The sequence below is a fragment of the Sorex fumeus genome, unplaced genomic scaffold, assembly GCF_029834395.1.
Source record: "Sorex fumeus unplaced genomic scaffold, SorFum_2.1 ptg000003l, whole genome shotgun sequence".
In the NCBI taxonomy this organism is placed as follows: domain Eukaryota; kingdom Metazoa; phylum Chordata; class Mammalia; order Eulipotyphla; family Soricidae; genus Sorex; species Sorex fumeus.
In genome coordinates this window covers 36,331,220-36,357,490 of record NW_026606060.1, presented here as the reverse complement: position 1 = coordinate 36,357,490, position 26,271 = coordinate 36,331,220, and the positions used below count along the sequence as shown (strand labels likewise).

Here is a 26,271-nt window from a genome sequence, read left to right as displayed (position 1 = left end):
ACAAATGCACACTGAAATATTTAGGAATAAATGTGCCATCCTCATACATATACTTACTTTTAAATCACTGTATCACTGTCATCCTGTTGTTCGTCAATTGCCTCGAGCAGGCCCCAATAAGTCTCCTTTGTCCTAGCCCTGAGATTTTAAAAAGTGCCACATTTGAGTTTCTTTCATGGTCAGGAGAATGAGACCCACATTGTTGCTGGTTTTCGGCATATTGAATACACCACAGGGAGTTTGCCAGACTCTGCCGTGTGGGCAGGATACTTTTGGTAGTCTGGCCAGGCTCTTCAGATTTGAAACTTGATAATAAGATGTCACTGGGCTGCAAATGCAGCCGCGTGCTTCCTGGAGCAGGGTTTTATAGTCTCTAGGTCTTAACTGTTGATGGGATTACATGGCGCGGGGGGCATTTGGTGGGTGTAACGCCTACATACTGGAAGATGGGGAATCTGGGTGGAGGAGGCCCCAGTCCCAGTCCAAGCAGAGTTGGAGATCTACACTCTGGGTCCCACACGCCTGGGTTCCTCTGCCGGTTCCTTCATGTGTGAGGCTCGTCTGAATGTGTGGAAAGTGATCTTATGCATGGTTGTGACTGGAACCAGAGGTCTTCAGCTGCCAGAGCTCTGCTCGGGGTGGGGAGGGAAACTCAACCCACCCTCCTCCAAGGGGCCCCGGTGAGGACAGCCAGGCATGGAAGCAGGAGACTCTGCGCTGTTCTTACCCTTAAATAATTTAGGAAAAAGAACTCTGTGTATTTGTGTTTTGCATGTGTGTTTTCTGTACACAATTTCTGTGTCTGGAAAGAGAACAAGCACACACACGTGCAGAAAAAAATTATAACTCAAATGGGGCAAAATAATGGAAACAGGTGGATGTGATAAAAGGTATAATAATGCTTCTAATGGGTCAGAGCAATAGTACAGTGGGTAGTGTTTGCCTTGCACGTGGCTGGCCCCGGTTTGATCTCCAGTATCCCACAGGGTCTCCTGAGCACTGCCAGCAGTAATTCCTGAGTTCAGACCCAGGAGTAACTCCCGAGCATCACTGGGTGTGGCCCCCAAACAGAATAATAATAATAATAATAATAATAATAGTAATAATAATATTCTTTATACTGTTTACTAAGTGTGAAGTTTCTTTGCACACGAAGTTTGCTCCCTCTCCTTTCATTCGCTCTTGTCATTGTTATGACCAGAGGCCCTGCACTTCATTATAGTGTTTGCACACTTTGCTCATGTGCTCACACACACCGGCTTATGTGTGGAAACGGCACACTTTGTTCTGGAACAGGGAATTGCCAAAAGCAGAGTTGCAGGGAATGGCAGGATGCATTTCCCAGGCCAAGAAGGAAGGCGGGCACTCTGCCCCTGAACCAAGCCCCTGGCCCAGGAACAGCTTTGAAAAGTTGTCTCAGGGGAAGATGCCAAAAATTGGGATTGCTGGGTCATATGGAAGCTCGGTTTCTAGGGTTTTGTTTGTTTGGGGTTTTGGTGGTGGTGGTGACATCAGCTGTGTTTTCAGTGTTCATTCCAGAGAGCTCCTGGGAACCATATGGGGTGCCAGGGATCAAACGCCAGCTGGCTTCATGCAAGGCAAGTGCCCTACCTGCTATACTGTCACTCAGGCCCTCAATTTCTAGTGTTTTTTTTTTTTTGAGCAGTGTTCATGTTGTTTTTTTAAAAAAAACTGAACCTGTTGACATTGCAACCAGCAGTGGATGAGGTTCTTTTTTCCCACACCCACGCTGACACAAGCTGTTATTGTTCTTTCTGATGTTTGCCCGTCTTACTGATATGAGATGCCCAGAGAACAGTCAGAAAAGACAATGCAGTTCTATTCACAGTAGCCAAAACTGGAAACACCACACATGTTCAAAAAGAGATGACTGGATTAAAAAACTGTGGTACAAATACAAATATAAGACTACTTAGCTACAAGAAACAATAAAATCATGCAATTAGCTGTTACATGGTTGGGTCTGGAGCTTGTCATGCTGAGTGAAGTTAGTTGGAAGAGGGAGAGGCATAGAATGTGGAATATAAAGAACAAAGTAAGGGTATAGCAAATGCTCAAAAGCAACAGAGAACCGGTCTTTAGTAGAAAGCAAGAAACTGAGAACTGGTCTTTAGTAGAAAGTAGGGAGAGATTGGGGGAGGGGCAGGGGAGACACCAGGACAATGGTGGAAGGAAGTGGAACTCTGTTGAAGGGTGTGGTGCTGCATTGTATTATTCGTGAAACCCTAACATTAGCAGTGTTATAAATCGCAGTGCAAAAACTTTTTTTTTTTTTTACAGTGAAATTTGTTTTTAAAAGTCGTCTCAGGCTTCTCTCCAAAAACAGTGGTCCTTGTGACAGAGTTAAGTGACTTTCTCAGTCATCCCAAGAGACAGTTGCAGAACTGACTCTTCGCCTTGGGTACTCTTTCCAGATGGCGAGCTGACACCTTCTGTAGTGACTGAGCACTAATGGAACACAGAGGCTGGGTGTCTTGCTCTGGGGTTACACAGGAGACAGCCAAGCTTGCATATTTAGCGCTACGGCTTTGGGTTTCGTTTAGAAGTATTTTTTGCCATCACCCAGTTCACCTTACAATCCCAAGCCTCCATTACTTGGGTGCCTGGTCATTGGATATGCTGCCCCTTGACACCCTGCGTTCCCACTTCTGCATTTTAACAAACGATGGTTTTGTTCTATTTCTTGACAGCCACTGCTTCCTGGGATACATTTCTCATGCTATGGAATTTCAGGCCTCAAGCTCGCGCTTTCAGATATGTGGGTCACAAGGACGTGGTCACCAGTGTGCAGTTCTCTCCAGTTGGAAACTTACTGGCATCTGCTTCACGAGACAGAACCGTTAGACTCTGGATTCCCGATAAGTAAGAGAAGAAAACCCCTAATAAGCTGTGGATGTAGAGATGCAGAAGAGCCTGAGTGATAGTATAGTGGATAAGGAAAATTGCCTTGCACATGGCCAATCTGGGTTCAGCAGTGATCCCTGAGCACAGAGCGAGGAGTAAGCGCTAAGCACTGCTGGGGTGGCCTAAAAACAAACAAAAAATGTGAAAGAAAACAGGAACAGGCTCTTTGTTCATTTCTCAGAAGCATGTGAACTCTTGTTTTCTTGCACCATATTTAGTTGGAGTCACATGCAAGGTGTGCTGCCCTGGCATACAGTCTAACTTTTCATACCATTTCCCCGTCTGCTTTAATTTGCAGTTATGTTCTGTGTGAAACTATATCTAACCTTGAAAATATGAGTTTAAGGGTTATATTTTTTTGGAGGTGGGTAGCATCGGATCCCTTTGTAAATCTGATCCCTTTACAGATCTGATGTCAACTTTTGATTGTTTCATCCTAAAAATATGTTAGCTGGTGTGATCAAAATTTCATTTTTAATCAATCTAATATTCATACATGGAATTCTTGGGAACTTTTCACCTAATAAAAACCCCTATGTAAGAACTATTCTTTGATGCATATAATTAATTAATGGCCTCCAACTTTTCTTATTAAAAGAAAATTTCTAATAAAAGTGTGTATTATTTCACTTGTGTAATGTCATCCTGTTATAACATGTACAAGAAACTTTTGAAACACAGGCCAGTAGCCCATCTATTATTGAACTATGATTTTTAAAAATCTTTGCACTCTAATTATATAAAATTTATATATATAAGTTGTATATAAAAATTCTACTTTGTATTCAACACTGTCAAACACTGTCCTCCCATGGTTCATCAATTTGCTCAAGCGGGCCCAGTAACATCTCCATTTTGAGACTTATTGCTACTGTGTTTGGCATATCGAATATGTCATGGGTAGCTTGCCTGGCTTTGCCTTGTGGGCGAGATACTCTCGGTAGCTCGTCAGGCTCTCAGAGAGGGGTGGAAGAATCGAACCCGGCTCGGCCGGGCTGGCAAATGCCCTACCACTGTGCTATTGCTCCAGCCCACTTTACATTATAAAAACAATATATAGTACAACTCTCCCTTTTCATATTTAGCATCCAGATTCGACATTTATTAGCATCCTGGTGGCTTTATGTCATCCCTGCTCCCTCCTCAGATTTACTTTCGTTGGAATTTTTTTTAACTGACTTCCCTCCATTTAGTATTCTCTAAACTCTTCAGAAAATAAAACTTTGAGCATTTTTCTTACTAAGTCTTTGAATCAAAAGAAATGTAGGCACCACGTGATTTACAACACTCTTCACAAAAGGCCTTCACACATGCAATGCCACAATACCAGCCCCTCCATGGGAGTACTCTGAATGCCTGCCAGGGTCAGCTCAGTTCTCTAGACCAGTCCACAGGCTCTCCTTGGTCACTTGTTATTGCCCTCAGATAATCTCATTTTATCCCATACATTGTAGAGGTAATTCTGTGTCTTTTCACTTTCTGTCTTCACTTAGTATGATATTCTTCAGATCCATACACGTAGCAACAAAAAGCATGATTTCATCTTTTCTTACAGCTGAGTATTATTCCATTGTATATATATACACCCCAGTTTCTCTGTCCAATCTTATGTGCAAATCTCTTTCCTCTATAGACTGTTTGGGCTCTTGGGTAGATGTCAAGAAGTGGAATTGTGAGTTACATGGAAGTTTAATTCTTAATGTTTTGAGAAGTGTCTGTGTTGATTTCCAAAAATGATTGAAAAACCGGCCACCATTGCCACCAGCTGTTGATGAGGGTTCCTTTTCCTCACGTTCATGCCAGTACTAGTTGTTTTTGTTCTTTTGGATTTAACATATTTTTTTACTCTGTTGTGATAAGATTTATTGTCTATAACTAACCAGACTCAGATACAAGGAAAGAATGTTTGAAGAACATTCTGCTACTAGTAAGCCCTTTTTTCCCCTCTGCTATTACCCAAGGGAAACTCCATGCTGAGAAATATGGGTGTCAGGATAATAGTAAAAACTATTGCAGAGAAGTGACTTGCTGTCCTGACTGTGGATGGCAGTGTAGCAGGAAATGATAAGGGGAATAGACAGTTTAGGGTTTCAAAAGGGAAAGCAGTTTCTAAAATCTTTTCTTTGGGAATTTAGGAACAGGGGTTGCACTACCTCTAATAAAACACAATCTCAGTCTTCTGAGTAGTTCAAGGAAATATCAGTGAAAAAATTATTTGGGTAGATGAGTTAAAAATACACTAACTCAAGACTCGCAAATAAATCTCGGAAGAAATCAACAAGCTGTAGAGATGCCTCCAGACCCTGTGCAAGTCTGAGTCTCATCTGGAGTATCCTGGAATGGGGAGGAAGAGCTCACCACCTGCCTCAACAGAGGCCTGACAGCAGAAAACCTCCAGGACCCAATTGCCTCCATACTCACAGCCAATCTTCACAGGCTTAGGGGGAGCCTTATCCATGAGTAAATCTGTTGAAAAATTCAGGTATGCGAGTTTTGTGACTGAAATCTCCAGGCTCTTCAGCAGTCAGGAATAGGTGACCTCCCCCCATCTTCCTGTTCTTCCAGGAGCCTGGCAGCCATTCCCATGAGCTGCCATATAAGGTCATTAATGGCCATGACCAAGAAACTCACAAAAAAATCTCAGAAGAGAGCTACAAGCTGCAAAGATGCTTTCAGACTTCAAAGTCACCATCCAGTTAAAAATTTAACTCTTGGGTCTGGAGTGATAGCACAGTGGGTAGGGCATCTGCTTTGCATGTGGCCGACCTGGGTTCAGTGTTCAGCATCCCATATGGTCCCCTGAGCACTACCAGGAGTAATTCCTGAGTCCAGAGCCAGGAGTAACCCCTGAGCATCACCGGGTGTGACCCAAGAAGCAAATAAATAAATAAATAAATAAATAACCCTAGCTGTATCACCCTATGTAAAATTTTAGACTTCCTGAAGCACGCAGCTGCATTTGTGGCTGCGAAACATCTCATACTCTATACCACTGATGGATGCGGAGTACACATTGGATGGGGTGTAAAGTAGAAAGCAATGGATCTTGATTAAAATGAAAAAAATACTAGTACACAAGGTTCAGCATATAACAACACGTTAGTAATCTCTTATACAAGGGCTTAATGGCTCCAGGGTGAGATACAGCAATCTTCACACTTTCTTCCAAGGAAGCTTTTCTGGATCATTTTTAGTGGATTATTCATAACAAGTAGCACTGTAGCACTGTCCTCCTGTTGTTCATCGATTTGCTCGAGCGGGCCCATAATATAAATTATTTAGAGCTTGCTATTGGGGCAGGCTTGGATGGTGGCTGGGAAAATTTGAAATAATGGTGATGGAAAGGTGTAATAGTGGTGGGATCAGTATTGGAATATTGAATGCAATAAGTTACAGTGAACAACTTTATAAAAACAATTAAAACATTAAAAAACAGAAAATAATAAAAATTTTGGTTAGATGTCAAAAAACACTTGTTGATTTGTGTTGGTTTATATATAATTAAATATATCTACTATTTATGAGGGTGTATAAACAAGTATATTTTATATGTATATGTACATATAGTATGTAGGTTATATAGAACTTATACATATACTATAAGTTATATATAGACATATCTATATAGAGATATAATACATATTGCATATCTATTTATGTTATGAGTGATAGCACAGCGGGGTGTTTGCCTTGCACCCGGCCAACCCAGGTTTGATTCCTCCATCTCTCTCGGAGAGCCCAGCAAGCTACCAAGAGTATCTCGCCTGCATGGCAGAGCCTGGCAAGTTCCCTGTGGCGTATTTGATATGCCAAAAACAGTAACAAGTTTCACAATGGAGACATTACTGGTGCCCGCTTGAGCAAACCGATGAACAACGGGAGGACAGTGCTACAGTGCTACATATATTGAGGATAAATTTATATAAATCATTTAAACAATATATAATAGTTTATATATTAGTTATATGTCTATTATGTATACTTGAGCAGTAAATATAACAGTCTACTGATATGATATATAATTGTACAATATTGATGTATTAATATACTAATAAGACAATATGAGAAATTGTTATATTGCATATTATATATATTAGCCAGCATAAATCAATGAGTTAGTGTGCTTTTAACTCATCTTTAACTCATCTATCTTAATAGTTTTTTTTCACTGAGATTTCTTTTACTTACAGAAACCTGAGGTTGTGTTGTGTATACACAAACACATTTTGGCTTGTATGGATGACTCCTCTTTCTAGATCACATCATAATGGGGCCAAGACAATAGTGGTTTGCCACAACAGTAGGAAAGAGTATGTTACTTCTGCAATGCTATGCGCCAATTTGCAAAACAGTAGCTAACATTCCTTATAGTATTGTGGGTTATATGGAAAAATGTTCGGCCCCATTTGATATTTGCTCTATTTTGGGCTACTTCATTAAGCGGACAGTAGGACCGACTTCACTCTCTCTGGGGCCCTGGTACTGTGTCTGAGCTGGGACAAATTTTTCCTCCTTTGACTCTTTCTCTATCAGAATGAAGACTTCGTGAAGTATCACAGCTGTGTTCTAGGGGAGCAAATGCAGCAGCTGCTAGACCTTTAAATAGCTATGCCTGCAACTTAAAATAAAGTAAAATTTCTACCCTGATCTTGGTCAAATTAAGTCACAGCACCAACTCACATCTAGAGAGACAGGGACATCTCTTATGCTTCCTATATGGAGGACTAGGGAGTATTCAGGGATGAGATGGAGTGGAGGCAGATGTTAACAGACAGATGCCAACAGTTGGGTAACTGGAAGTTGACGGAAGAATAGTAGAGTCAAGTATAGAAGCAAGTCTGCCTGGAGTTCATCAGAGTCAAGAGAATTTGGGAAGAAAGGGCAGGTGTGTAGGAGATGCAGCCTATAGAAAGCATAATGAGGACCTAGAAATTGGGTCAGCACCAACACAGGAAGCCCCAATCACTGCTCTCAGTTACCTCTCTGCTTCCTGTGGAGCCTGACCAGGCTGGAGAAGAGAGGAGTGCCTTTCAGAGAGAAGGCAGGAGTGTGGAGTGTGGAACTCAAGAACAGGGCAGATTTTGATGATAATGGTTTCTTCGCTTTCATCATAGCAGAGGTCAATCTTTTTTTTTCTAGGACTTACACTTAAATGCAGGTCAGACTGTGAATGCTTTTCATAGAACTTTCCCTTGAAATTTCACTATATATATATCTGTATATATATCTCTATACATTTACATACATATATGCAGATATATATATAAACAAAAATTGGTTATTCATGGTATAATATTAGGTGATGGAGATATATGGCAATCACCTTTGCATTGTGCAGGCCACTGGTATGGCTCGCGGGACCTGTAACTATTCTTCAATACTAACTCTTTTGAGAGGAATTCAATGAAAAGTATTACAATTCTGTGTAACTCTCATCATACTACATGCTGCTAGTTTTGCAGATTAATAAGTCATTTCTGACCTTAAAACTGCTTAGTGTTTTTCTCTCTCCAAAGGACATGTACACACCATTACTCATTGCTGCACTCAGTACAATAGCTAAGATAGGTGTCCAATGATGAATGGATTATAAAGATGAGGTATATACAAAGTGAAGTACTATACAGCTGCAAGGAATGATGAAATCATGCAATTTGCTGCAACATGTTTGGAACTGAAAGATATGTTGAGTGAAGTAAGCCAGAAGAAGAAAGACAAACAGAATGTCATCACTTATCTGTGGAATATAGAATACTGGGTGCAGAAATGTAGTGTAGTAAAAGATCACCCTTGACCTCAGTGTTTAGAGAGGAGGTTGACAGAGAAGGAAATAAATCAAGTGGGGAAGAAGAGAATGAGAATGGTGAACAGGCATCGGGTTATACTAGTGATATGAGTGATGGGTATAGCCTATATCCAAAACACAGACTCAACAAAACTGAAAATATAACATCTAAGTGGCAACCACTGAAACTTTGTAATGTGCCTGTCAAGACAGATGGGGGTGAAGCAGTTGGGGTGGGGAGGGAATCTAGAACACTAGTGTAGGAAAGTTGACATTGGTGGAGGGATTGGTGTTGAATTGTATGCCTAAAACCAGCTGTCAGAACTTTATAAGTCATGGTGCTTTAATAAAAAATTATTTTAAGGGGCTGGAGCGATAGCACAGCGGGTTGGGTGTTTTCCTTGCACGCAGCCTACCCGAGTTCGATTTCCAGCATCCCATATGGTCCCCCCCAGCACCGCTAAGAGTAATTCCTGAGTTCAGAGCCAGGAGTAACCCCTGTGCATCCCTGGGTGTGAACCAAAAAGCAAAAAAAAAAAAAGAATTATTTTTTTTAAAAAGTCAGTGTTTTGGAATCTGAGTATAGTACAGTGGGTAAGGCACTTGCCTTGAACACTGCTGACCTGGGTTTGATCCCCTGAACACCACCAGGAGTGATTCCTGAGTGCAGAGCCAAAAGTAACCCCTGAGCATTGCTGTGACCCAAAACTAAAAAAACAGTTCTTAGTGTTTAATAAAAAAGAAACATCTCTGTTTTGTCAAAAGCCAAAGATAAAAGCAGCTCAGGAGCAATTAAACCTGTGTGGGTGGATCAAGGAAAAGGAGAAAGTACAGAGACAGAGGTTTTTGTTTCAAGACCTTTGAGGGTATTAAGAGTACAAAGTTTAGCACAATGGCTGGGGGCCTTACCAAGAGTTTGGACATTGTGCTTCTCCTTGGAGGTTAACTGGTAACAAAAAATGAGCAACCTTTAAGTGATGGGAGGTATGGACCATTGGGATGGGGGATCAGTAAATTAAGGGCATTTATGGTAATTTGGGAGAAGGATGTTGAGGGCATGTCTGTTTCAGTGCAAGTGTAGCTGGGATGCAGAAGAGGGGAGACCCAAAAGATATTTGGGAAGTGATGAAGATAAGTTTTTACCTCTTAGATGTGGGAAGAGTGGAGGATGATTGGAACTTCCTGACTTCTGCTCATTGCGCTGCCTAAATCAGAAGAAGCTACAGCCAGCCTGGGTGATAGCGCAGCGAGTAGGGCGGGGTAGACTCGGGTTTGATCTCTGGCATCTCATATAGTCCCACAAGCACCGCCAGGAGTAATTCCTGAGTGCAGAGCCAGGAGAAACCCCTGACCATAAGGCATGACCCAAAAAGCAAATATATTCATGTGTGTGTGTGTGTGTGTGTGTGTGTGTGTGTGTGTGTATGTATGTACTGTAGCATTGTAGCACTGTGCTCCCGTTCTTCATCGATTTGCTTGAGTAGGCCCAGTAATGTCTCCATTGTGAGACTTGTTGTTACTGTTTTTGGCATATTGAATATGTCACAGGTTGCTTGCCAGGCTTTGCCCTGCGGGCAAGATACTCTCGGTAGTTTGCTGGGTTCTCCAAGAGGGGTGGAGGAATCGAACCTGGGTCAGCCAAGTCAGCCACGTGCAAGGCAAACGCCTTACCTCTGTGCTATCACTCCAGTCCTAAATATATATATATATATATATATATATATATATATATATATATATATCACTGTATTGTAGCACTGTCCTCCCGTTGTTTATCGATTTGTTTGAGTGGGCACCAGTAACATCTCAACAAATTGTGAGACTTGTTACTGTTTTTGGCATATTGAATATGTCATGGGAAGCTTGCCAGGTTTGCCATACAGGCCGGATACTCTCGGTAGCTTGCCCAGCTCTCTGAGAGGAGCAGAGGAATTGAACCCGGGTTGGCTGCGTGCAAGGCAAACGCTGTGCTATAGCTCCACCCCATACATATATATAAAAAAAATAAAACTGGAGAATTATTCTTTATTAAAAAACTATAGCCATTTCCCCCGTAAGGTAGAATCTGTAAACAAGATGCTCTGAGTGAAAACCCTGCTAAGCCTAGGTGTAGCCTAGAGTGCAGATTCCATGGCACATGGGACGCTGACAGCAGATCATTTTTCAAATGCTACCTGCAGCTCTTTGGCTGTGATCTCTACTTTTCATTATTTTTGCCTTGGTGTCACACCTGCACATTATCTTTGTCATTTTTTCCATATTCTCCTTTTCGTACCATAGCAAAGAAAATAATTTTTCCATCTGACATGTCAAGAGAACTGAAAATGACATTACCATCTATCCTTGGTTTTGTGTGAATTTAAGGTGGGGTCCAGGAGTGAGTAAGAAAGCCTTAAATACATACCAGGGATCCCATGGCTGAAGGGTGAAAACTTAGAGGGGAATGGAAAATCAGATTCCGCAGGGATGTTCTATTTAGAGGGAAATAGAACAGAAACCATCATCTCTTTCCAAACCCACACTCCCAATCCATACAGGAGTTTAGAAATACTACCTTGGATCTATTGATCTTAGTCTATGAACCTTAGTTCTAGGTTGCAGATTATTTTTGTTGTTTTGTTTTTGTTTGCGGGCCACACACAGCTGTGCTAAGGGCTTACTCATGGCTCTGCACTCAGGGATAACTTCTGACAGGTCTTGGAGGACCATAGTGGGTGCCAGGGATCAAACCCAGGTTGGCTGCATGCAAAGCAGATGCCCTGCCCACTGCACTATAGATCTGGCCCCTAGGTTGCAATTATGTAAACGACATGGTGCTGTTTTTAGAGGAACATCAGGAATCTAAATGCACAGAAGTGATTTTCTAGCCTCCAATTAAACCAAAGGGGACCACCATGTTAATTGTGGGTTGTGACTTTAAAATGACAAAAACAGGGGCCAGAGTGATAGCACAGCGGGTAGGGTGTTTGCCTTGCACGCGACCGACCTGGATTCGATCCCCAGCATCTCATATGGTCCCCCAAGCACCGCCAGGAGTAATTCCTGAGTGCAGAGCCAGGAGTGACCCCTGAGCATTGCTGACCCAAAAAAGGCAAAAAAAAAAATGACAAAAACATTTTGAAACCATATTGGACAAAAATCTTGGTTTGCACACCAAATGTTAGTGTTTTAAAAAATTTTCAATTTTGGGGGGTACTGGTTAGCTCTTATTTATTATTAAATGAGTTATAAATATGCAACTTTCTTTTCAGGAAAGGGAAATCATCTGAATTCAAAGCTCACACAGCTCCAGTTCGTGGTGTAGACTTTTCAGCCGATGGTCAATATCTAGCTACAGCCTCTGAAGACAAATCCATCAAAATATGGAACATGTACCGCCAGCGCTTCTTATATTCCTTGTACCGGCATACACACTGGGTGCGCTGTGCCAAGTAAGTGCAAACCTTTCTGCGTAAGATCCAGGTTCCCTAAAAGGGGATTGAGGGCAAATTTATAGATGGAAAAATCCTTATTGTGTGCCTGAGACACAGTTGTGCAGGAACAGAGGTAAACAGCAGCCAAAGGCTTTCTCTTCAAGAAGATTTTTTTTTGAGGGGGGGGTCTCATCTCGCGATGCACAGGGGTTACTCCTGGCTCTGCACTCAGGAATTACAGCTCGCTGTGCTCAGGGGACCATATGGGATGCTGGGAATCGAAACCAGGTTAGCTGTGTGCAAGGCAAACGCCCTACCCGCTGTGCGATCGCTGGAGCCCCAGAAGATATTTTTAAGCAGGGGAGACAAGCAGTAGCAAACATGGTGGGTCAGATGCCACCTAAGTTTTGGATCACACCCAGTGATGCTCAGGGGTTACTCCTTGCTCTGAACTCAGGAATCCCTACTGGCAGTGCTCGAGGATGGGGATATGGGATGCCAGGAGTCAAACCTGGGTCAGCCGTATGCAAGGTAAACCTGCTGTATGGTCACTCAAATCCCTGGACTGTACCTTTTTTAAAGAGGGTGTCAGGAAGCTCCCTCGCAATGAGGGTGATTTTGAGCAGACTAGAGGAAACCACCTGTGAAGGTCCTGACCTGGGAACCTGATTACTGAGCATGTGCAAGGAATTGGGGGGTAGCAAGGTGTGCGGGGAAGGAGGAGAACACCCCCCCCCCCCCCCCCCGCAAGGACTGCTGAAGCGAGGTCTGGAACAGCTCTGACGTTTGCTGTTACCAACTGTCCTCCCGTTGTTCATCGATTTTCTCGAGCGGGCCCAGTAACGTCTCCATTGTGAGACTTTGTTGTTACTGTGTTTGGCATATTGGAATATATCACGGGTAGCTTGCCAGGCTTTGCCGTGGGGGCAAGATACTCTCAGTAGCTTGCCAGGCTCTCTGAGAGGGGCGAAAGAATCGAACTCGGAGATAAAATGCCGTTAGAGCGAGTGCCTCTCTCTGACTTCTCTTAACAAGGCACTACTCTGGTTGTGTGTAGAGAACAGACAGTTCAAGGTCTCAGGGAGGCAATGGAGCGAGGCCGTTTCTGTCGTGATTCTGTTTCTCAGTAGCAATTTCAAGAAAATTTGATTATGGGTCACGTTTGATGTTCTGCATGGAGAATGTTTATGTGTCTGCACTAATATTGTTGTTCATTTTGGTTTCTGTATGTTCCGATTGAGCATTTTTGTTCTTAACACAGCTCCTCTTGATAGTATCCTTATTTTGCTAGGTCCTGAGGATTTTTTCTTTTTCATTTTTTGTCACTTTTTTTTATTGTTGTGTGTGTGTGTGTGTGTGTGTGTGTGTGTGTGTGTGTGAATGATTATATGAAATTCTTCAAAGGCCTCTTGGGAGGAATGTTCTTCAACAATAATTTGGTTAAGTTGAACGAGTAAGGATTTCACCTTCTTGATTACTTTCCATGGAAGTATTCTAGATTATGAGTCTCTCTCAAACCTTTATTGTATATCCCTTTAACTCTTTGTTTGGTCTTATTTCAGTTAAAAATCTAGAGAGTTGAGAGGGTGTGACTGGTTCCCTAAGCCCGGCTGCCCAGCATGTTTTTGCAACTTTCTTTTGGGAAACTTTCCTGGCTGGGGTCATCCTAGTCTAGGGCTTTCCTTCAGCAAAGCATCAGAAGGACCAAAAGTTGTGCTTTCACTCTTTACTCCAAGGGCAGAATGCTCAGGGGCAAATTGTATCCCATGCACTGTAAACTATGGAAAGTCTGAAAGAAGAAACCAGATGGCAGTCCTGGCTTTCCAAGGTCCCGGGCAGAGTGTTCTCTCACGGCCTTTGTCCTGTACTTAAGAAGGTGGAACAATGACTCCCGTTAGACCTGGGACCAGAAGGAGAGAATTTGCTGAAAATAAATCCAGACAGGTCATTTTCCAGTAAAGGCAGTGCAGTGAGGCTTTCTCTGCTGAGTCTACACATCTCCCAAGAAAATGGGGTCTTCCTATTCACGTTCTTTGTCTCTTATGGTGACTCACCACCTTTTCTGTGTTGACATAGGGAGGTGATTCCAGCAGAGAGACAGCACAGGGAAGGTAGAGCTTAGAGTCATTGGCATAGGATCCTGGAGACGTGACCCAACCACCCTTGGTCTGCTCCCTTAGAAAAACCAATACAGAGCGTTTCCTTATTCACAGTGGCACAGTGGACACTAACCAAGTTAACATTAAAATGTCAATTACTGTCAGCTTTGAACGTCTCTAACTTCTGTTTTTTTCTCCTAGGGATTTACTAGGACTCTTCTCCTAGGGATTTTATAAGGTTTATATTCTTGTCACAGTTTGGAGCATAGTGTTTGGGGTTGTTACTGCAGGTAGCTATTATGCATTGAATGCATGTTATGTATTTAACTCACAGAGGGACTAGTTCAGAACCCTCAGGCCTGAAAATCATTGCCTTTTAATTGGAGTGTTTCGCCAGTGGAAATGCGTAACTAGTTCTAGAGTTAGGTTTAAGCTTAGCATTTTATTCTTTTGTTTGCCAGATTTCTATTTATTTCTTTTTTCTTTCCTTTTATTTTGGAGCAGTCCACTATTTTTGTTGTTTTTTTGTTTGGTTTGGAGGCCACACCTGACAGTGCTCAGGGAGTAGTCCTAGATCTGTGCTTGGGGGTCATTCTCAGCAGTGCTCAAGGGACCATTTTTAACCAGGGGTCTGAACCTGTATGCAGAGCATTTGTTCAGCCCTTGAACTATCTCCTGAGCCCTAAACTATTTCTTTTTTAGCATCCTTTTAAATGTCCTCTGTTAGTCTTTTAACTTTTCTTTCTCTTATTTGATTAATGTTATCTTTTAGACCTTTTCCCCACTGTGACCACTTTTGACCTTGTTTCTTTTCTTTGAGCCCCATTCCACTGATTTGACCTGCCTAGTTTTGTGCCATCACCACCACCTGCACACACAGTCTCTCTCTCTCTCTCTCTCTCTCTCTCTCTCTCTCTGTTGATTTTCACCCATGAACCCCCTTGAAATATACTGGGGGTGCCCACGGAGCACCTATATGACTCCCAGTTGAGAAACACTATTCTAGAAGTTACAGTATATATCATAATGTCAAAGTCTATATTTGAATTGTGTTCCATCTTCTTTGTAATGTTAGAACTTACAAATATATATATAATATTTCCGTTTCCCCATTTCTTGACAATTTTACTTTTATGTGTCACGAGCCTACAATGCATTAAGCAATCATTTCCTTTTACAGAACATTAAAATTTTCTGTCAATTAATTTTTGTATTTATTCCTTTTGTGAAAATGCAAGTTGTCAGGTAGTGTCATTTTTATTCAGTCTTATGAATTCTTTCAGCTTTTTGTTATTCTTTTCAAAGAATAATTTTACTGTCCACTGTCCACTGTCCTCCCATTGTTCATCGATTTGCTCGAGTGGTCCCAGTAACATCTCCATTTTGAGACTTGTTGTTACTGTGTTTGGCATAGTGAATATGTCATGGGTAGCTTGCCAGGCTATTACTGAGATGTAGAATTTTATTTCTAAGGGACATTTATCTCTTAGCATTTTGAAAATGTTATTTACTGTCTTCTGATTTTTTTTTAATTTTATTTTTTATCTTTTACCTTTTTGGGCCACACCCAGCGATGTTCAAGGGTTATTCCTGGTTCTACATTTAGGAATCATTCCTGGTGGTTCACAGAGAACCATATGGGATGCTAAGTATCAAGCCCAGGTGGGTCTCATTCAAGGTATACACTTTCCTCACTGTACTATTGCTCTGGCCCCTGCATTTTTTTACTGTTCAGGCAGCTGTCATTTTTATATTCTTCCTCTATATGTAATATGTCTTTAAAAAATAAGACCTCTACTTTCTCTAAGATTATCTTCTTAATATTTTGTTTTTTAACAATCCGACCATAATGTGCCTAGGTATGATTTTGTATATTTTTATGGTTGATCAATTGATAGTTTTATCATATTTGGAAAAGTTTTTTTTAATTTTTATTTTATTGAATCACTTTGAGATAAGAGCATTACAAAGCTGTTCGTGATTAGGTTTCAGTCATACAGTGTTCTAACTCTCTCCTCCACCAGTGTAATTTCCCAGCACCAGTGTCCCCAGTTTCCCTCCCACGCTCCCAAACCATCCCCCATCCCCACCTGCCTATACGTCAGGTACCTCTCTTCTCTCTCTTCCTCTTTCTCGCTCTCATTTTAGGCATTGTGGTTTGCCATACAGATGCTGAAAGGTTATCATGTATATCCCTTTATCTACTTTGAACACTCAGTTCTTGTCTAGAGTGTTTCCAATTAATGTTGTCATAATAGACCCTCCTCTATCTTAACTACACTCCACCACCCACACTGTTGTGGTAATTTCCAACCATTGATCAGTTTTCCTGGCCTTGGCTGTAAGTTTCATACATTTTTATATATCCCACAAATGAATGCAGTCATTCTGTATCTATCCTCTTCCTTCTGACTTATTTCAGTGAACATGAGACTATCTAAGTCCATCCATTTATAGGCAAATTTCATGACCTCATTTTTCCTAACAGTTGTGTAGTATTCCAATGTGTAGATTCTTTTTTCCAGTTGTCTGTTCTTGGGCACTAAGATTGTTTCCAGCTTCTGGCTATGGCGATTAGTGCTGCAGTGAACATAGGCATGCAGATACTGTTTCTGCTGTGTGTTTTTGGATCCCCCAGGATATATTCCCAGAAGTGATATTGCTGGGTCAAATGGAATGTCAATTTCTAGTTTTTTGAGGAACGTCCCTATTGTTTTTTTAAAAGGCTGGACCAGTTGTCATGAAAAAGATTTTTGATGTATTTTTCTGCCCTACTTTCTTGTGTGTGTGTGTGTGTGTGTGTGTGTGTGTGTGTGTTTGGGTGTGTTGGGGGGGGAGTTTCCAAGTTCACATATGTTTTTGCCACTTGTTATTGACACATAGCTTATTGAGACTGTGTTCATTTTTTTCAAATACTTTTTTCTGTTTGTGCTTCAGTTGGTCTCCTTTTTATTGGCCTGTCTTTAAGCTCTCTGCTGTTTTTATCCCTCCAGGGTCCAGGCTACCCTGAGTGGGTGAATGTATCTGTTTCTCTAAGGAGATTTCCCACTTGTTTCATTTCATCCAGATTTTTCTTTCAATCCTTAAACATAATGACTTATTGAAATTGTTTTCTTCTGATAAAACAGTCCATCAAATATAATATCTCTGTCACATTCAGATTAAAAATGTAAGGTTTTTTTGTTTGTTATGTCATGTTTTTCTTGTGTATTCAAATGGTGCTGAGTGTTTGTGAGTTTGGGTTACTCTATCATTATCTAAGTGCTTAGTTTTGATATGTTTACATTTAAGTAAACATTGAGGGTACAGGGTGCATAAATGTGTGTAGTAAAAATTCCTTTTAACTTAGTTCTCTACATAGGTGTGTTCTGCGTTGGACCAACTTAATCTGAGGTTGGTTGAATCTGAATGAAGAATCTATGGACAGAAAAAGATGTTCATTAAATGGATCTATATAGTGCAAGGATCAGCTGTTACTAACTTCTGCTGGCCTGGTTAGATTCTGTTGTGACTTGGATTTAGACTTTTAGGGTGGACTTGAGTAGCTTTTAATCTCAGACTGTAGTATTGATATTCAGCTGAGACCTTGTAGTAGTCAGCAAAGTTTGCATAGAACTTGAACATCTCTTGGTACTGTGTAACCTCAGTAAACTTTGTTCAACTCAGGCATCCAGCAGTTGTTCCTGCCAAGTCTTGTTGCCCTGTGAATAAGCAGCTTTGTATTTGACCAAAGGCTCAAAGGATTCTTAAGAAGATGAGGATGGGGGTGCTCTTTATACCTTTTTTGTACCCTGTCCTCAAAACCCCAGCCCTTTTGTAATTTCTGAGTTCTGATTCTATTTCCTTTGCCTACTGAAACTGCTGCAGTCTCCTTGGGTTCTACACTCATGTGCCATCGTGTAGAAGATCTCGCCAGGAGAAATCTGGTATGGAACTGGTATTCACAGTATTTGTTTTCCATTTCTTAAGAGTCACAAACTCTGCTGTATCTTACCCAGTGCCTGAAAGACAGTTGCTTTATACATTCTGTTCAGTTATTTGATTGTTTTTGGTGAGATAGTAAGACTAGAATTCCAACTAGAATATTCTTCCCATAGAAGTTGGGTCTGGTAGAGGGATTGGTGTTGAATTATTGTATGCCCAAAACACAACCATGAGGGGCTGGAGTGAGATAGCACTGCGGGTAGGGCGTTTGCCTTGCACATGGCTGACCTGGGTTCAATTCCCTGTATCCCATATGATCCCCTGAGCACCATCAGGAGTAATTCCTGAGTGCAGAGCTCAGGAGTAACCCCTGAGCATCAACAGGTGTGATGCAAAAAGAAAAACACATACACACACAACTATCAGTAACTTTATAAATCATGTCACTTTAATAAAAATATTTTTAAAAAATAGAGTATTCTTTCTATAACTAGAAATTTTTCCCAAGGAATTTATTGGAGTCTGAAAAACCAGTGTTGAAATGTGTAGAGGTGAATAATATATGCAGGAATATAGCCAGGAAGAGGAGCCAGGGAGATCTGAATGACAAATGTGACTGTTATGTTCGCCTGATGCTGGTGAGGCTTCAGGTTCAATCCCCAGCACTGCCTGAATGCTCCACTGGAATCCCAGAGGCCCGCAGTTTGGTACCCCAGTGCCATGGCAAAGTGTGCAGTCTGTAGTGTGAATATATGTGTGAGCACTGAAGCCAGTTCTGTCACCCTTGGCAAGCATTGTAGCCAAGATATGGGTATGAGTAACACAACAGAAATGAGTGCCACTCCCGGAAGAACACATGCAAGTACCACAACCAATAAGCCATTGCAACAATGACAAAATTGAAGGGAATGGGAATTGGTGGTGGTGATGAGGATCACCGAGGAAAAATATGTCAGAAGAAACTTTGTCCAACAAGTTCACAGAAAGTTAATGTAAAGCTAAAGGGATTAAAATGTCACGTTAATGATGCAGGATTAAGAAAATAGGTCAGGGAAAACCTAAAAGCAACTCCATATATGTTTTTAATGCAATGGCATTTCCAGTAGAAAAGTGGATGACTTATTTCATATGTGGGCTGGAGCGATAGCACAGCAATAGGGCATTTGCCTTGCACTCAGCCAACATGGCTGACCCGAGTTCAATTCCTCTGCCCCTCTCGGAGAGCCTGGCAAGCTCCCGAGAGTGTCTCGCCCGCATGGCAGAGCCTGGCAAGCTCCCCGTGATGTAGTCGATATGCCAAACACAGTAACAACAAAGCCTCCAATGGAGACGTTATTGGGCCCGCTCGAGCAAATCGATGAACAACAGGAGGACAGTGATGATGGTGAGTATTTCATATGTAGTTGGATTTCTATTTGGAAGAATATGAAGTTGTATCTTTATAACAGGGAGCATGCTACTAAGGGGAGGGAGAGCAGAGAAGGGACCATTATGACAAAGAGTGTTGGAAATGATCATTTGGGACACAAACTGAGTGCTGAAAGGAGGTAAATTAATAACAGTATTGCAAACTACAATGCCTAAAAAGAAAATGACAGACAGACAGACAGACAGACAGACAGGAGAAAAGTGTCTGCCATAGAGGCAAACAGAGGGGTTGGAGAAGAAAGGTGGGCTAGAAGAAAACTGGGAACATTGATGGTGGGAAATGTGCACCAAATGAAAGGACTGGTGTTGGAACATTGTATGACTGAGACTTTATCATGAACAACTTTGTAACTGTACTTCAGGGTGATTCTGTTTTTCAAAAATTGCAGATTAATTTAACAGCTAGATATTACAAATAGTACCAATGATACTGTTTATCCTCCCAGTGTATAGACAATGTAGCACTGCACTGTAGCACTGTCCTCCCATTGTTCTTTGATTTGCTCTAGTGGGCCCAGTAAGGCCTCCATCATGAGACTTTGTTGTTACTGTATTTGGCATATCTAATACCTCATCTTGCTAGGCTTTGCCATGCAGGCAAGATACTTTTGGTAGCTTGCCAGGCTCTCTGAGAGAGGCGGAGGAATTCAACTTGGGTCAGCTAGGTCGGCCACATGCAAGGCAAACTCCCTACCCGCTCTGCTATGGCTCCGGCTCATAGACAATGTAGTTCAGTGAATGTAGAAAATCAACAGAGCAATAATTTCTCCCTTGATTTTTGTAATTGAACTGTGATTGTCTGCCATGCACTAAGTGACTAGGATCCTGTCTGTTTCTGAGCCTTCTACTTACTTTGAGGTTATTTCTGGAGCCCAGATTTACTCCGTGGGGCATAGAGAGCCCTCTCACATGGAAGAATAGATGACTAACTATAATCTTTAGAATTATCATTGTTTGTCCTTATATCTTGAAATATCTTGAAAAAGTAAGGAAATCATAAAGGCTCAAAGGCATCAGAACCTAAGAGCTAGTGGACAGAACTAAGTTTACCATAGTGGGGGCTGAGAAGAGGTGTGAGGGTGTGGATGGAGGGGGTCAGATCGAGGGGAAGAATTGGGACAGTGTGGAGGGAGGTAGCCACTATGGAGGATGTGTACTGGAACATTTGCATAAAGCCCTGTCATTAACATTACTGTAAACCGTGGTATCACTGTATCACTATCATCCCGTTGTTCATTGATTTGCTCGAACGGGTACCAGTATAGTGTCTCCATTCGTCCCAACCCTGAGATTTTAGCAGCCTTTCCTTACTCATCCTTCCCAATGGTGCCATATTGGAGGCTCTTTCAGGGTCAGGGGAATGAGACCCTCTATTGTTACTGTTATTGGCATATTAAATACGCCACAGGGAGCTTGCCAGGCTCTGCCAGGCGGGTGGGATATTCTCGGTAGCTTGCCAGGTTCTCTGAGAGGGATGGAGAATGTATATAAGAGAATTCAAGCAAATATGTTAAAACCAAATGACATGTGTGCTGCTTTAGATACATCAGTGGACTGAACTATAAAAGGCTGCTTGGTTGCAAATGCAGCCACGTGCTTCCGGGAGCCTTGTTTTATAGTCTCTGGATCTTGGCCATGATGGGACTACATTGTAAAGCATGGTATCTTAAAAAAAAAGAAAACTAGTATATATATTATATTAGTATTATATATTTAGTATACATTATATATAGTATATACTCTGATATGTATATTAGTATAGTCTGTTTAGAAGTAGTCTTTTTTTGCTGCAGTAAAAGTGGTTTGCAAAACAGTATACGTTTGTTAATGCAGCTTCACATCAAGATAAGTGTATGTACAAGACCACATAAAACACAAAAGGTTTAATTACTTTCTCTAACCACTCAATTGATCCTTGCTACCCATTGTGCTAATTTCATACCTCCTCAGCCTCCGGTAGCCACTGTTCTTTTGTCAAAAATCTAAGAGTTGATTTTGTTTTGTTTAATAGCTGGATTTTCATTCTGCAGGAGTGAACTCATACAGCAATTGCCCTTTTTCTTTCAGACTTATTTTCCTTAGCATAGTCATCTCAAGAACAATGCTTACTGTCACAAAGAGCAAGATTTCATATTTTCTTTGAGAGCTGAGCATTGTGCATACACCACATCTTCTGTATTACTTTATATGTATTCAAAAAATGAATACAAGGCCCATAACTCTTATGGCTTGCGTTCAGTGGTCTTGCACCCCTTCCTCAACCCCAGGGTGGCTGATGGCAACAGGTGGATGGAGAAGAAAATGAGACCCAGGCTGGTTGGTATCAATTGCAGTTTATTCCAATCTCATCTCCATTCTCTCCTGATTCTCCTTCCCGGATTCTCCTTCATCTGTGATTCTCCCTCATTCCACCTCTTGGATTCTGCTCCTCCATTCTTCTTGCCCACTTTTATGGCCTTAGTTATCTCCCAAATCATGAGGGGTTGGGGTAGCAATTACACCTAAGTGTGGTCATACAATCAAGGGATGGAAGATCCCTCCCTCAGGGGAAGCTTCTTCCTGGACAAACTCATTCACCAAGAAGAACTGCCCAGGGGTGAAATACCATCTATTAGTGCATTTCTCCTTTCCTTAGTCCAACAACCGTTTAAACATTATTCTTAATTTCTTAATAGTATTAGTCATTTTGTATGGATACGGTAAGAGATACATTAAGCATATAGGGTGGCTCTCCTGGGGACATCTCGCTGTAGATCTCAGACTACAGTGCTCAGGCCAGATTAGTCTTTCCTAACCCTAGCAGGATTGTAATCTAGTAGTTACTTTTTGAATCATGAGGGAATTTGTCCATGACCATGTTCTTAACTTAGAGTTAAGAGTTATGGTGCTTTAGCCTGGCCCATTTTGATTCACAACTTGCCCTGGGTCCATCCAGTCCCTCGTTGGGACCCTGCTTTGGGGGGTGCTAGGAGCTAAAGGCAACTTGAGGCCTAAGTTGAGAAAACAGATGTCCGGGAGTGAATATTATTCAGAGCCAGTTAATTCCCAAGTTACAAAAGCATAGCATTAACTGACTTCTTGTTTCTATACAAAAAGAACATTGCTCTAAAGTAACTATGCAAAGGACATAAGGAGAAGAGAAAAACAATATTCGATTTATAAATGAAAATCCAGAGTCCTTCGAAGGATCTGAGTTACAAGTCAACAGAGTCTGATTGGGGATAGAGGTGAAATACTGGTTGGGGAAGCAGAGCACAGAGAAAGAGGTTACAGATAAACAAAGAGGAATGGGAGTGCCTTGGGAGCACTGTGATGTGTGTAACACAGTAAACCTAAGCTCCCTGTGGCAAGAGAGACAGAAAATACCAATGTTATCCTAAAACATTTAGAGCGATATTCCCATAAACAGAGGAATGGGGGTGCCTCAGGAGCATTGTGATGGGTATTAGTAAATCTAAACTCTCTGTGGCAAGGGAGAATTACATACAAATGTTATCCTACATCTCCTTCTTCTCTGTTTACAAAAACAAAAATTTGAAATAGAAAGAGGAACAATTCCAATCACAAAACAGTCTCATTTTTGTTCTAAAACTTCAGCCCGCTCCTGGACCCAGAGCAGTGCTTTTGGTAAAGTGTCAAATTGTCCTGCACTGTCTAGGGGTGATAAGAGTCATTTAGTCATGTTTTGAATAAATGAAGTGTTGGGATCAAAATTTGAAGAGTTGTTCCTGCAACAGCAGCAGTAGTGGTTCACAGTAAGGAGTCCTAGGGGAGCGTCTATTAGAAGTCTGATGAACTTCAGGGAGCACTGGATCAGGAGCATCACAACGTCTGTCAGGAATCCTTTAGTAGAGAAATGCAGCTATTCTTTTTATTATTATTATTATTAGTAAAACACCATGAGGTACAGTTGTAGATTTACAAATTTTTGTGCTTGGGTTTCGATTATACAATGATCAAATACCCATCCCTCCACCAGTGCCCATTTTCCACCACCATGGATCCCAGTATCCCTCCCACCCCCACCCCCCCCCCCATCCCACCCTGCCTCTGTGGCAGGGCAGGGAATGCAGCCATTCTCTGGTCAGGTTCACACGCAGTTAACAGATGTGCAACCTAGCTTATGTTTGAGAAAGAACACTTTTTAAACGGTATCAGAGGTTTTGAGCATCGGGATTGGGTTTGGTACATCTCCATGCCTGGAGGCCAAGAAAAAGACATGGGGGAGCTTCGACACAAAATGATATCCTAGAGAGAAATGGAAAGGTGTCCCCGCTAAAAGTCACTCCTCCTCCGGGAACTGAAGCACCTGTGAATTCCAAGGAGAGGGTAAAAGTAAGGAATTGTTAATCCCAAATATGAGGTGCTGGTGTTGTCCAGTCCACAACCTGTAAAAGAAGGGCTTAAGGAATGTTCCTGATGTGACCTCATGGTATGTTAAAGGAACAAGAGGCCTTTGCTGCAAGGCCTTTGCTGCTATCTCCTCCTCTGAGTTCCTTGTGACTTCCAGTTGAAATGGGCTTGGCAATGGCTTGGGGCTGGAATTTGGAGGGTTGTGAGTCTCCGATGGTCTGAGAGCCAGATCAGGTGGATGAATTTAACTCCTGATGAGATGTAATGGGAGCCAAAGTCTCTTAGTAGGGTTATCTGTTGAAACAAAATCATAGACGTTTCCTCAAATGAGGAGTTTCCCTGTTACCTATTCTTTATCAATTTTAACCCAAATAAGAGAGTTAATTGTTTCCTGAGTCTGTGCACCTTCCTGAAAATGCCTTTCAGCTGCTGTATATGGCCCTCCTCGAGGTAAATTTAAAAGTTTAAAGAGAATAATGTCAAAGACAAGGAGTCAAATGGGAACATACCTCCATGCCTCCATTTTTTTTTAACTGTGTCCAAGTCATAGGTCCAGGAAGACCAGAATGAGATCTGATATGAATAATAAATCAGTTTCAGAGCACTTTTGTAAAAGAGCCCATAGCTGCTGAAGCAGTTGTTGAACTCTAGCAACTTTATCCATTAATGGACATCTAGATTGCTACTTGGTTATTTTAAGTACTCCTGCAGTGACTATAGGAATGCATGTATCTTTTCAAATCAGTATTTTTAGATTTCATGAGTAAATACCCAGCAGTGAAATTGCTGGATCATATTCTGTATTTAGCATTTGGAGTATTCCCCTTACTATTAGCAAATGCATGCGTGTGCATTCCCTCCAGCAGGACTAAGTTCAGCAGTTTTCTTTCTACCCCCTTACTAGTACTTGTTGGTGTTATTTGGTGGGGGAGGGGCCACGCCTGGCGATGCTCAAGAATTACTCCCGGATCTGCACCCTGGTTCCCTCGAGGTACACAGGGACTCAGAGGGAACGCTGGGGATTGATCCAGGTGTGCAAGCCAAATGCCCTACTCACTGTGTCCCAGTGGTGGTATTTTTTTACATAAGTGATTCTCCTGGGTGTGATGTCTCACAGAAGTTCTGATTTACATTTTCCTGTTAATAAAAAATGATGAGTTTTATGTCCTCATTGACCATCTGTATGTTTTTGAAGGGGTGTCTGTTCAGGTCCCCTGCCTGCTGATTGCTGTGTGTATGGTAGTTGAGTTTTATGGGTCTCTATATATTTTGAACATTAATCTTTTGTCAGATGTGGGGGTTAGAAATTGCCTCTTTTTTTCTGCTGTGTGAAAGAAATTTTTCAGTAAGTTGCCTTTTCTTTTTTCCTGCTTTGTGAAAGAAATTTTTCAGTTTTGATTAGTTCCATTTGTTTTGTTTTGACTTTTTTTTACATTGTTGTTGAATCCTCCAAAACATTTGTAAGGCCAGTGTCAGTTTATTCCATGTAATTTCTTATCTCTGTTTTATGGTTTTAATTCTTAACCTGTAGTTAAGCTTTAATGCCCCCTTTTTTTCCTTTTTGGGTCACACCTGGCAATGCACAGGGGTTACTCCTGGCTCATGCACTCAGGAATTACTCCTGGCGGTGCACGGAGGACCATATGGGATGTTGGATATTGAACTCAGGTTGCCTGTATGCAAGACAAACGCCCTACCCGCTGTGCTATCACTCCAGCCCCAGTTTTAAACCATTGAAATAATTTTCATATATGTTGTAAGATAGTGGTCTAGTATCATTCTTTTACATGTGGTTGTCCTGTGTTCCTTGTTGTTATTTGTTATAGAAAGTTTCCTTTCTCAACTCTTAAGTATAAATATGAATTCTTCTTTTTCTTTTTCTTTCTATTTTTGTCATGGTTGGAGCGATAGCACAGTGGGTAGGGCATTTGCCTTGCATGTGGCTGACCCAGGTTCGATTCCTCTGCCCCTCTCGGAGAGCCCGGCAAGCTACCGAGAATATCTCACCCGTACGGCAAAGCCTGGCACGGTACTTGTGACGTATTCGATATGCAAAAACAGTAACAACAAGTCTCACAATTTGTTGCGAGACGTTACTGGTGCCCGCTCAAGCAAATCAATGGAGGACAGTGCTATACAGTGCAATTTGTGTCACAGGTGGGGAACCACATGGGATTCAGGGAATCAAACCTAGGGTTAACCGTATGCAAGGCAAACACTCTACACACTGTACTATCACTCCAGCACCAAGAATTATTCTAAGAAAATTTACTGACATGCTAACTCAGTGGGGGTGAAGAGGGGGAAGAGACCAGGAAAGGCCTTTCTCAAGGAAGTGACACCA

At 41.7% G+C, this 26,271-nt stretch overlaps 1 protein-coding gene across 2 annotated transcripts in view; it reads left to right on the top strand.

Annotated features, from left to right (window-relative positions):
• POC1B (POC1 centriolar protein B) overlaps positions 1-26,271 on the top strand; it is a 111,355-nt gene that overhangs the window by 23,950 nt on the left and 61,134 nt on the right. For both annotated transcript variants that reach the window (XM_056117487.1, XM_056117486.1), the window contains exons 3-4: positions 2,712-2,883; positions 11,962-12,141. In XM_056117487.1, coding sequence (XP_055973462.1) covers positions 2,712-2,883; positions 11,962-12,141 — 352 coding nt within the window. The remainder of the gene's footprint in view (positions 1-2,711; positions 2,884-11,961; positions 12,142-26,271) is intronic.